The 12548-nt window shown below is 38.1% G+C and overlaps 1 protein-coding gene across 3 annotated transcripts in view; it reads right to left on the bottom strand.

Annotated features, from left to right (window-relative positions):
• The window catches only part of dlgap4a (discs, large (Drosophila) homolog-associated protein 4a), a 103411-nt gene that overhangs the window by 3968 nt on the left and 86895 nt on the right, over nucleotides 1–12548 (bottom strand). For all 3 annotated transcript variants that reach the window (XM_032574874.1, XM_032574794.1, XM_032574952.1), the window contains 5 exons: nucleotides 4266–4690; nucleotides 4082–4179; nucleotides 1964–2394; nucleotides 1038–1129; nucleotides 7–159 (listed from right to left, as the gene is read on the bottom strand). In XM_032574874.1, the coding sequence (XP_032430765.1) occupies nucleotides 7–159; nucleotides 1038–1129; nucleotides 1964–2394; nucleotides 4082–4179; nucleotides 4266–4690 (1199 nt within the window). The remainder of the gene's footprint in view (nucleotides 1–6; nucleotides 160–1037; nucleotides 1130–1963; nucleotides 2395–4081; nucleotides 4180–4265; nucleotides 4691–12548) is intronic.

Below are 12548 nucleotides of genomic sequence, written 5' to 3'. Positions count from 1 at the left end.
AATCACCTTCTTCTCCAGCTTCTCTGGAAGTTGCCAGTTGTTTGCTTTTAGTTGGTAGAGCTCATCGAATTTCATGCTGATGTCTTCTATTGAGAGCTGCAGCAGATCCCAGAAGCCTGCAAGGTCTTGTGCCGTTGGTCTTGGGTTGGCATTCAAGTTCTATTTTTTGAAAAAAAACAAAATAAAATAAAAATCCATTTAAAATATTTTATTAGATCAGAAATTGAAGGAAATATTTGACTTTTCTTTGTTAATGCTAAACTACTAGACCAAGAGAAAACACATCCTGACCATATGTAAAATAGGAATAGAAAACTTTGTTCTGATGAATATACAAGTCATCAGTACAGCAGGAATCATATCACACACAAAATGAAAGTTGATGGATCCGTTTAAATTTATAGGGCAATTACCAAATTTTAGAGTCACAAAACCTATAAATTAAAAAAAAGGATGTAAATACAGCAGTATGTCTGTAATTATATACAATGCAATTACAAAAATAAAACAAAAAGGAATAAAGAAAACATGGTTCCACATGTCTCTTAAAACTGAAAGCTTAAGAGATGCTTGTCATTAACTTCATCTTTTTCCTCTATGCAGCCTAATAGACTATTGTTGTGCAGAGGACAGACGGTTTTCTTCATTAAAAACAGGAATAATTTATAAACATGTGGCCATTTAAACACAGAACATTGACTGAATCAGCCCTTATGCTTGATCAGGGAATCGAGATGTTTGTGAGCATAAAGTTTGTCAGGTAAAAAGCTATTTCCTCCAATGCCACTTTTACCTCTTTATATATCCTCCTTCAGTACAAAAGCACTGATATTTAGCCATAAAAATTTTAATTAGCAGAAATCTCTTTTTTTTTTTTCACGTGAGCCAAATGAACGAGTGACTGCAAATGCAACTATTGTGAGCTACAAGTCTGACCAAACTGGCAAGTAAATCGCACAATAATGAGAATATCTACCCTGTAAATAGGGTAGCATTAATCTGCAGAGAAATACTGAGGGTGTAATAAAACTACTCACCAGATTCTCGTTGCAGAGGCCTCTGAACTGCTCAAACTTCTGTGAAATGAGAAGCTGAGCACTCCCTACTGCACTACGGATTGTCCCCAACACTGAAATTGGGAAAGACACACAACACGTCTTTACACTTCGCACAAGATGTAAAATTATGTGAGCGATGTTTGTTCGTCTTGTCACACTAAACAGCTTTTTTACAAGCCCTTCATTCACTATATTTTTTGCTTCTAATTCAGTAATTTTATTCCCTGTATTTGCATGTAAATGGGAACTCATTATCGAATGTCTCAGAACAGAAAGAATGACTATTTGAAAAGCCTTTTACTGCTCATTGTCTTCCCTCATTTATATTTCAGAAAGTAGATATTGACTGGTCTGAGAGCCTGCTTCGTATTCTGGAAGATGAAAACATCACATGACTGCAGTGGAGTGAAACCATCTAAAGCAGAGTTTACACCCACTTTAATGGTCTGCAGTAGTTGAGTTAATGGCAGTAAAGGATGCACTGCTTTAACTCAACAAACACAAACACATTTCAGACAAACTACAGAAGTCTGTGAAATTTGTCCTTGCTTTAAAAAGCAAGGACAAAAAAAAACTTAGTATGGATATATGAATAAAGTACGTACAGAAGAGGTAAAACAGAATCGAATGTTGCCATGAAAACCAAAAGGAAATGGATTAAAGCTAACAGTCATATAAGCTGTAGACTCTGCCCACCTCACTAAACATTAGCATGAAAAATGCAAGTTCAAAGCACTTGGAAGATTTTGGCCAAATCATCCTTTGCAATACAAATTGTGCATGCAGTAATAATGCTATGACTATATATTCATATTACATTACGCAGCTCTAATGCATGTTGTAATTCATGAAGATGGCAGACATTCAAAAGTCGACTGGGGCTAAATGTTTTGATGTTCACTTACCCTCCTCTGAGAGATTGTTGTCTTTGGTCTCCTGCTCCATCTGTTGACACCAGCCCTCCATGCGGCCTGTTTCTGCCTGCAGAAGCTTCAGGAACCAGTTCCCGTCTCGGAGGCACGCTGGCGTACTGGAGTGCACACCGTCTCCCTGGGAGCTGCAGTTCCCAGACTCGAGGCTGGGGTCTGGAGGCGGCAGGGAGGAGGGGTCTAAAGCTGGATCCAGAGTCTCGGGAGGCGAGCTGGATGTCCTTGATGGAGCCGACGTGTGTTTAAGGTGATGCTGTTCCATGGCTTTGTCTTGTCCGTTAGTTGTGGTGCTATTCAGAGTCTGGCTGTTGGTGCAATTGGTTGCGTTTTCTGTGGGTGTGTCATCCTGCGGCTGAGACTCAACCTCTGTATTTTGTCTGGAGGCCATGCTGTTATCCCGACTGAGACTGCAGAGATATGAACAAAAACATCAGCTTCTGACAAACCTAAAGAAGATAATTGGACTTTGGGCCCATACTATGAGTTTGAGGACAGACTGCATTAGAATCCAAAATAATGAGGCATTAAGAGCCCAAAAAAGACATGACATACGGGACAAGACAGTAGGAAATCTGGAAAGAAATGTACTACGAAGAATTAATGTTTATGAAACTGCTGTCATCTGATACAACAGGCAGGAGAAAAAGCAGCAAGCAGTCAAATAAGATTACAGCAAAATTACTCGGAACAGAACATATTACAATGGCCAGCTTCACTCTAGGTTCCGCTCAGTAAAGTCAAATTAAGAGAAAAGAGAAATCAATCAGAGCTTTGTTTTGCTGCAAAGCTAACTGCCAGAATCACCAACAACCAAGATGAACTATCAGTAAACCTTAGCTATGGGGGAATAGAGGCTGGAAATACACTACTTACACACATACATAGGTGTTCATGGAGAAATAAAAATAAAAAGGTTAACATACTGCTCAGCATCAGAATTCTGTGACAATATGCCAACAATGACCAGGTGTTAATGTTAATCAGTGCCGTTTCTAGGATGCGATTCACTCCAAATTATGTAAGAAACTGGTTTGTGCCAGGAATCAGATAAAATCTACTTGACCATTATCTAAAAATGAAGTCAGTGGAAGCACAAAACTGTAAGGAGCTATTTAAAAGACAACTATTTCCTACTGAGGCATTTCAGCTGTTCACTGAAGCTTCTACAGCAGATGCGTAGACTTTATCAGGTCCTGGTGATGTTTATCATTTACAATTTCAAAGTTGTGTTAGGCTGTTCTGTTAATGATAACCTGATTAAATTAGAAAAATAAAAATATAATCAATTATCAAAGTAAGATCTCTGAACTTTAAAGTGCTTACTGTTCAGTGGAAATGTGTTTTCACTGGGACAGTTATTGTGATCTCACAAGATGCTTATGTTTTCATCAAGTTTGAAATAATGAAAGAATTGCTATTAGAGCAACAGTCACATTCAGCATCCTGAATTATCATTTATAAACAGTGCAGAGGTGAGGCCAAACTGGAAACTATAATGCTCCTCACAGCTTGAACAGGTCAGATATTTTACAATCATCAAGAGGAAATCAAATCCAGTTTTAGTGATGCCCTTATTACCTTAAAGAGATTAAGGGTTAGTAGACGTTTGACACAGTCACAAGGTTTAAATTATCAACTGGCACACCGCTGCAGTCAGAATGTTAGAGAATCCAGCTCTTCATGAGGATAAAAAACTAATTACGCTAAAGATTTCCCAATAGTTTATTTCTGGACAAAGAAAATGCTCTGGCAAAACCAAATGTTTATATGGAACTAAAACACCCTGGAAAGAGTCTAACATATAAATAATAAATGACTAAACTGACTGTAGATGGAGGGCTGAGATATCTGTTTGCATGTGTAAACATACAGTTCTGATGGAAGGAAGAAAGCAAGCCTAATAAAGTAAAAAAGTGGAGTCTCAAAAAAAATGTTTGGGAGTAGTACAGAGTTCAGAAACGGCTGTCACACTCAGTGTGATGTCACTTCTGAACGGAAATAATTATTGACCAATCACAGCAAGAAGGATAGAAAGAATGATAACAATACTTGTTTGTATATTTGTAATTATCAAATATATTCAACACTACTTACGGCCTGCCGTTCTCAACTTGAACGCCAATCGACTGAAACTTTAAAGGTGCAGTCAGAGGTAAGGGCTCCTCTCTTGGGACTGGAAGAATACAATCCACCTAAGATAACAACAACATTAAAACCTTAGAGGATTGTAGCTCCAAAGGCTTCCAAGTTTGTATGTGGAAAACCAAAGCAGGCTTACCTGGATTCCAATAGAGGAGAGCTTCCTCTTGGGTGCCGTTGGAGGCTGCTCTAGGCTGGCACCAGGGCTCACGGTGTCATTTTGGGACTGAGTAGATGTTGAGATGGTGGTGGTCGCAACAGTGGTGGAGGAGAGGTCACGGGGGGCAGGAACCGGGGGCCCAGAGCCTGCAGCGAGTGCAGGGCTTACGATTGAGATGAGGGGTTTTGGGGGCTGGATTCTCTTCAACAGGCTGCCCGTACGTATGCTACAGAGACTGTCGGATGAGTTGCTGCGCCCCGATTGGCTGTTGACCTCGCTGCCCCGGTCTTGTTGGTCAAGGTATGTGTCTTGGGCCGACTCAGTGCTGCTCTGCAACGTCACAGAGATGAGGGGCTTTGAAGTGGAGCGAGGTGGGACTGGAGGTGGAGCCTTTCTATTGCTGACTGTTTGTTCACAAGAGACAAGGGAAAAAAAAGAAAGCGTAAATTTAAAAAAAAAAAGTTATCTTTTTCAGAGTTAAAAATAATTAGCAAAATTAAACTTATACAGTTAGATTTAATAAATTAAAATGTGTTTCAATGAGGCTCGTCAGTCAGATTGAAAGTACCTTTTGAAAATAACCAAGAAGGCATTACACATACTTGGCATAGCACCACATTTCTGTATTACATTTTTTTATTAGTCTGATGTAATATTCAAATCTTAAATGTCATGATTTTATTAGCTGTATGTGGAAAATTCTCATTAATAGAAATAAAATCTTGTATAAATCTGAGTGTAATCGATACATATAAAGTGCTTCATTAAGCGACATTGAAATAGGGGACATTTCATTAATATTCAAATTTATTGATTGGTTCTGCACACAGTTTGGACATATGGGAGATATGAAGGGCCAAAAGTTAAAACCGTTAGCATGTCTCATTTGAAAAAACTAACCTATGTTTTGCCTTTATTACTGCATTTATGAAGTAGTACTGACTGCTACCTCTGTGCTTCTCTGAGATGAGTTTGTACCGATGGTTGTGTTTCACTGATGTCAGTGTGTCTCTTGGGATCTGTTCTTACATGCCACACCTTTATATGCTTTAAGCTCTAGGGAGTCTCTTCTGACTTTCCTGTTAACAGCCTTCTTTCATGACCACAGACTGACGGACACAAATCTAAGACCTACAGTATGTGCATTAATTAAAAAAGAGTTAGACATCATTTTGGATTTTGCGTTACCCACAGCATGAGAGGTTTTGCTAAAAAGTATAAATAGAATGAAAGGGAAGTTGGAAAGCAGAGAAATTGGATTAAAAAAAAACTGACAGACAACTAAATCTTACTTATCTATGCTTTAAAATAGAACTGAATTTTCAGTAAAGCATATATAAATTTCTCTATTACCGGTACTTTGAAATGCTTCCAATGCATTTATGCCATTTGATAATGTAGAAACATTTTTAGACTAAGAGCAGAAAATATTGTGAATCAATTAAATTAAAATCAAAAATACTTCTTTTATGGCAAATGTAAACTTGGTGTCATAATCCAAGTATCTTCAAAGAGTTGTTGTGGATGGTGATCTCTTGACATGCACACAGATTAATTTCCAGGCAGCAGACATGATAGCCTGTGTAACATGTCCTGGATGACAACATGTGTTCTTGGCAAGTACTGTCAATCCCCCTAGTGGGTTAGCAGGATAATGTCTCAAAACTACAGTCCACAATATGAACAGCATGTCTGTTAGGCAGCAGAGCACAGGCTAGCTACCTGAGCAAACAGCCTGACTAATTAATACATTCATTTACTAAAGGTTATTCTATGAGAATATCAAACCAGAACACACCTGCTCGGTAACAGACCTCTCGCTCACTAGTCTCCTTTTTGAAGAGTCACTCAGTTTGATAAGATGACCTCTAGGCAGACTTGCACATGAACCATATATTTCTTCCATTTGATGATGGATGCGTCTGATCTCCAGGGGATGTTCAGTGCTTTAGAGGCTTTATGTATCCGTCCCCCTGACTTATACTTTTTAATAACCTTTTTTCTGATTTCCTTGAAGGGTACATTTGTCTTCATGCTGTAATGGTAGCCAGGAATACCGATTAGCCAGTGAAAGGCCCTTAAAGTCATAGGTGTCTTTCTAATACAATCATTAGAGATACAGCCACTCCACTCAGGTGATTTCCACTGACCTAATTATAAGACTAGCACCAGTTGGCTGGACCTCTGTTGAATTAGTCCTAGCACAAATATTCATTGTGATTGGGGGAAAAAAATAACCTTTTTTTTCTCTCATGAGTAAAAACAGCAGGGATGGTGTTAGATGATGCAGAATTCCCTCTTGTCTTGTAACATTTAGGAGGACGGGGGACAAATGTCACCACATGTTGATTATCAAAACATTACTAGAACATTAGAGAATCAAACCACACCACAACCATTTGGCAGAATACAGGTCTTAAAAAAAACATACGTAATGGATAAAATACTTGGTTTAAAATAGCTGACCAGGCAATTGAAATTACTTTTGCTAAAGATTGAAAATTCTGTGGTAATTTTCTCCAGTAGTAGCTTCCATCTAAATAGCAAACCAACACCCTGTAATTCTGAGAGAACTGCACTTCCATCAGCAGCCAGTGACGTAAAGAACCAGTAAGGCCCTCATTAAATCCCACTAACATACACAAACACGACTCTGGAATCCAGGTCATGCAATTCAAGTACTGCAAGCTTCTCTGGTCTGCAGTCATAGTCTAGTCTCACAAAACTCCACTTCTCAAGGACACAAGATAACATTTATTCCAAATGAATGAGGCGTCTCATACAGAACTTAGAGCACAGATTGATAACATTCCTCTTGTTTAAGAATGTGGCCAAGTAACTTTGAATGACTGTTACATTTGGTGTCTACAAGCAAACACGTTATCAGGGAAACACACATCAGCTTCTGAAACTGTGGACCTTCATCAGCCTTATAGTCTGCAAGACATCTCACCATTATTCTTCAAGCTCAAACACTGAGCACCTTTTGGGTGTGTAATATAATTCCCTCCACTTAATATGATGTACTTAGAGGCAGACAACAGCTACGTCTAGAATATGACGGACGTAAACATGACTTGCAGTATTGTGTCGAAATGAATCTATAACCGTTGGTTCTTGTTACAATTTATTTTTTCAGGGGCCCAAATACTTTTTCATTCATACATATTTCCACATGACCAACATCAGCTATATCAAATAAACAAATTGTGTCACATTTCAACTCTGCTTCATAATACTCCAACTCCATAAACAGGTTAGGTCAGAGACATCAGATGACTACTAATGGACTTCTCACATCTACCTAACACTTCAGTATGCATGTGATGTTGACATTTCCATTAATGTATCTTTACTGAAAAAAATAAAATAACTTTAAGTTGATATTTTAAAATGAAATTCAATCAATCAGGCTCACATCTGAGTTTATTTAGATATTTTTTCAATTAATAAAAAATGAATTTGAGGTTAAAAAAAAACTGGTTATGAGTTTCCATTGAAGCACCAAATTTAGTAATGCAGGTTCTTGCTGAAGTGACTCAGTAAAAATTTGAATAAGCCTAGTATATGAGAAAAGGTGGTAGGCCAGCCTCTTTCCACCATTTGTTTGTTTTACTCTGCAGGCTGACAGGCCGTGGGAATCAGGTGAAAAGATTAAAACAGGGACACTTTCAGACTGGAAGTACATTAAGGACAAAAGAGGCAGCATAAATATATTTTAGCCTCGTCTGACTCATTAACTGCAGAAGTTTGCTTTAGAAATAAAATATTTTCAAAGGCTTTTGGCTCTAAAATGATCTTAAACAACCAGAACAGATACAAAGTCTGATGAAAACTTAATCCTGTGGTGAAGACATGAAACAAAAGGTACACTGAAATACGCTTCACTGCATTTATTCAAATTACTGGTCAGGATCAAATGATTGAATACAGGCAAAAAGGCCTTTGATGGGACAAAGTTACACAACAGTGCTTTTCCCAGCTGTCTTGAATATAGCATTACCGTCATGCCTAGCTTTCATTTTTTACTTGAGAAAAGCCTCAGTTTAGTGACACATGAATATAATGGTAAAGTTAATACACAGTAAACCTACGAGAAAGGCAGACAAACACATCTACAGCATTTAAACATATCTCACTTCTCCTTTTAATGTTCATTTTGCTTCAGATAGCCTGCATCATAAATCAGCTTCCTATAACAATTTAGATAAAGTACTTGTGTTTTCCATTGAAAACAGCAAATGAGTAACATTCCACACAATACTGAATTTATTCTGTTTTCTTGTTTATACATCAAATCCAAAAATTAATATGTACAATATTAGCATAGTACTCAATATTTTTAATGAGCAGTCTGGTGCTTTTCTAAATGACAGCAATTAAGACAACTTTATACAGATTTGGTTTGAATTTTTAGTTCACAACATGATACTGTGTCATTTTCATAATGAAAAAAAATTAATCTAGGACGATGTGTATATTTGTGAAACTTTTATTCAAGTTTCACAAATATAAAACTGCTGTGGTTCAGCAGAACAGTAAATGATTTTACAGGGTGTTAAAGAGCATGTTTTAAATAAAACACATTATGTGCAAAATAAACTAACCTTTAAAAATAAAATCTCCCTTTTAAAAATGCTTCAGATTTTAACCCTACACCATGATATGATAGAAAGCTGCAAAAGGTTAAATCTTGGGTTTTATACACCCGGGTCTTTATAAAAATGAAGATTTCCGCCACAACATTTTAAAAAATATACACACGGGAGAATTGTTTTAAACATGCCAAACCAATAGGGGGCAGTGTAGGGCAAAGATAAAACCTGTCAGCCAATCACAATCCTTCAAAACAACCACAACTTCCTGTTGGGGATGAAATATCCCTAGGAGGTTCATTTGTGTGAACAGACAGAGAGGCATAACTACTTTTAAATACAATGCTGGAATATATTAAGTTCATAAAACACAAGACGATGTCGATTGGGAATTGTATAAAACCAAGTTTGAAGATGTTGAACAGAACTGTGCCTCTGTATTGGGAGGAATGTCTGGTGTAATGCAGCTGACCTCCAAGCATTTGTTCTCCTTTGCAACTTGTCGAATTAAAGCAGCTGGCGAGAACAAGCAAAAAGCGTCTGGACCGACATAAAAATCAGTACCTCAGCAGCTACTTTTCCTCAACTGCATGGCCAAACAATAACAATGGCCACACAGACTGTGGATGTGTGGCCAGATGTGTGGACCTCTAAATCTCCAGTTTCAAATGTCCACATGCAAACACAAATAAGGAGACTTCTCAAATCTCCACTTTGGTCTGAGTTCTTATTCATCTTTTTTTTCATATTAAACAGAGTTAACATGTGGATAAATGGCCAAATCGCATTAAAATCTATTTGGTTTCCCAGATATCCGGCTACATATGGATTAGGTCTTACACTTCCGTAATGATTAGGACATCTGTACATTTTTATTTCATTCATCTGTCACAGAAATCTCAACTGAAGTACATGATGATCATACCAGTCCATGTCTATGTTTTGTCTTATGTTGATTTATTAAGAATGTCTCATACATAATCTTATGCCTTCTGGTATAGTAACTATGACATTTATTTCTCAATAAATGTTTGCATCACAGCTAAAAGTTATATTTGGGTGCAAAATGATCAGGCTGCCTGGAATTCTTGTACATGCCATTAGTGGTGGAAAAGGATGACTCCTTCCTGTACACGGCTACTGGCATGATGCTCATCACTAAGACATCTGCAGCTGAAATTACAGTTGGTTTGCCCATTCAGTTTAGAGATTACCTCATCAATGAGTCTGGGAGGAAGAGGGTGTAAAACTGTGGAGGATGACGCACAGTCTATCCATGGTAATACACAGGCAGGCTCTGGATTAACATGAACACACCCTGTAACCACAACGAAGCTTCAAACCTGATTTCATGACGCCCAGCAGCCTTGTTACATCTCTAGTATTTTAGCCCGTCTCCACAAATGTAAAATAATCTTGTTTCAGTGTGGATGTGGAGTTTTGATGCACACACCAGCTTGTTTAAGGTGATTTTCCTTAAAAGCCCTCTGAAGAGTCTTAACAGCTAAATTGCACTACAGTACAGTAATCAGATGAATTATCGATTGTGTTCCTATAAACTGACTAGAATGTAGCTGCTACATGAAAATGGCACACGTCTCTAAACAATAGATGCACAAATCGATCAGCCAGAGACCAGAATTGGACAATTTCCCCCTGAATGGCTGTGGGAACGTTTTCCCTCTATCCATAAAATGAGACAAATCTAAAAATTCAAACCTACTACCTGTGTCAGAGAACAGATAATTTTTTTAAAATCCTCTTAAATGTCATAGTATTTAGGGAGCGAGGAATAATCAACATCAGAAAAAGTTCCATAGTACAGACTACTGGCCTGGGAAAGAATAATCAATTAATCTTTATTGTAAACCCAAAGTCACTCAACTGGTGTCAGCAGCTGAATTGAAGTCTTTAAATGTTTATGCTCAAATTAGTCACTGAATCTACTCACCCTAAATGGGATATCATGTAGAATTAATAAATACTTATGTCTACTTTTGATTATAAACCCCCCAAAACAGAAAACAGCACGTTACTTGCTAAATGGAAATAAAATGAAGTACAATGCAGTTTGGACTTTGAACAGAGATTAACTGATGAATACAGCAAAAATGTAGCCGTGGCTTCCCTTCGTGTCATTGGAAACATCACTGTCATATAATTACACTAAACGTATCGGAAAAAGCGATTTACTTAACCTAAAATCTATTCTTAACTCAAAAAGGAAAAAGCTGGAATGAAACGAATATCCAGTAAAATAACCCTGAAGCTGTTTCCTGTTATTCCGGAATTTTTTTTCCCGTTACTTTGGATGATAGTTCAGTCGTAATTGAACAGCTTTGAATAAAGATAATTCATTTCCTCAAACTAAACCAGGTAGTGCAGTGTGACTGCTATAATAAACGGATTGATTATTAATTTTCCTGGATGACTGCCATGTCCATACCCGGAGAGTTCACAACGACAGCTCCGCCGGTTAGCTTTCACTGTTAGCCGAGAGATGCTCGCCGCAGCGTGCTACCCACACCGGGCATTTAACGGTGTAATGGCCCGAGGCATTATGTGATATGATACGGGCGTGGAAACCACAAAGAGAAGGCTTTTAGTCTCACTGCCATTACTCTTGCCAGTAGCAGCCACATTACTACCTCTCAGCCTCGCCTGCCGCACACAAACGATCCTCGTTTTTCTAATCCTAACCGCTTTCTTCATCCACAGTAGCTAGCTACCAACACCATCAACGTTAGCTCGGGCTAGCTTGCTGTTGCTAGATAGTCGACAACAAGTAACAGTTCGAACAGTAACGGTTAGTAGTGATAAATTACATAAAATCTTACTGTGCTGTTGGTAGCTCTGAAATCCTTATTTTCTGTTCATTCATCAGCAACAGACAGACGGTAGACGGTGCCCCGCTGTTGGATACACAACGACGGTGTAAAGAAAAGATTTGTGGTGCACGCCCTTAACGCTGACGATTGGAGTCCACGCTGTTGGTGGCTGATGTCCGACAACGATTGGATAGAGGCGAAGCTCGAGGTTATCGAAGATGAAGGTGATTGGCTTACGCGTCAGCGTTACGTTGTCTGTGTGAGCTTGTTAAGGGTAGGTGCGTTGCATTTCGAGAGCGACGCCGCGGGAACTGACTCTAGTCTAGACGCAAGAAAAGCAACCTCGGATCCAGGCTATTGTGGTCTATTGTTACCTCGGACAACAAAGCAACTCTTGATTTGAGCCATTTCTGTTGTATTGTATCAAAAATATATAAATAAACATGGGAGTCGTTGCGAAAGATGAATTGTGAAAACCATCCGTGGTTACTGCAAAACCAAGTAATCTACAATCTGAAAAACGTAAAATATTTTTCAACATTTATTATTTGAATATAAATAAAATCAGAAATATTTTAATAAATATTTCTTGTACATTATCTTAATATCATGACGACAATATGCATGATGGTACATTATGGTCATCTTTCATATAGGGTTTGACATCAGGATCATATTTCTGCTCTCACTGGTTAGCTTCCTTCTTCCAGTTGGTATGTCAGAGTGATGGACGTTGATGAATGAAACCCTTTATGCATCATGAGCAGCATCCTTGTCTTGGTAGAGGTGGATTTGATCTTTTTTTGGTCATGATATTATTCTAACAGGGTATCTGATGA

The sequence above is a fragment of the Xiphophorus hellerii genome, chromosome 1 (assembly GCF_003331165.1).
Source record: "Xiphophorus hellerii strain 12219 chromosome 1, Xiphophorus_hellerii-4.1, whole genome shotgun sequence".
In the NCBI taxonomy this organism is placed as follows: Eukaryota; Metazoa; Chordata; class Actinopteri; order Cyprinodontiformes; family Poeciliidae; genus Xiphophorus; species Xiphophorus hellerii.
This window is presented reverse-complemented; position numbering and strand designations above follow the sequence as displayed.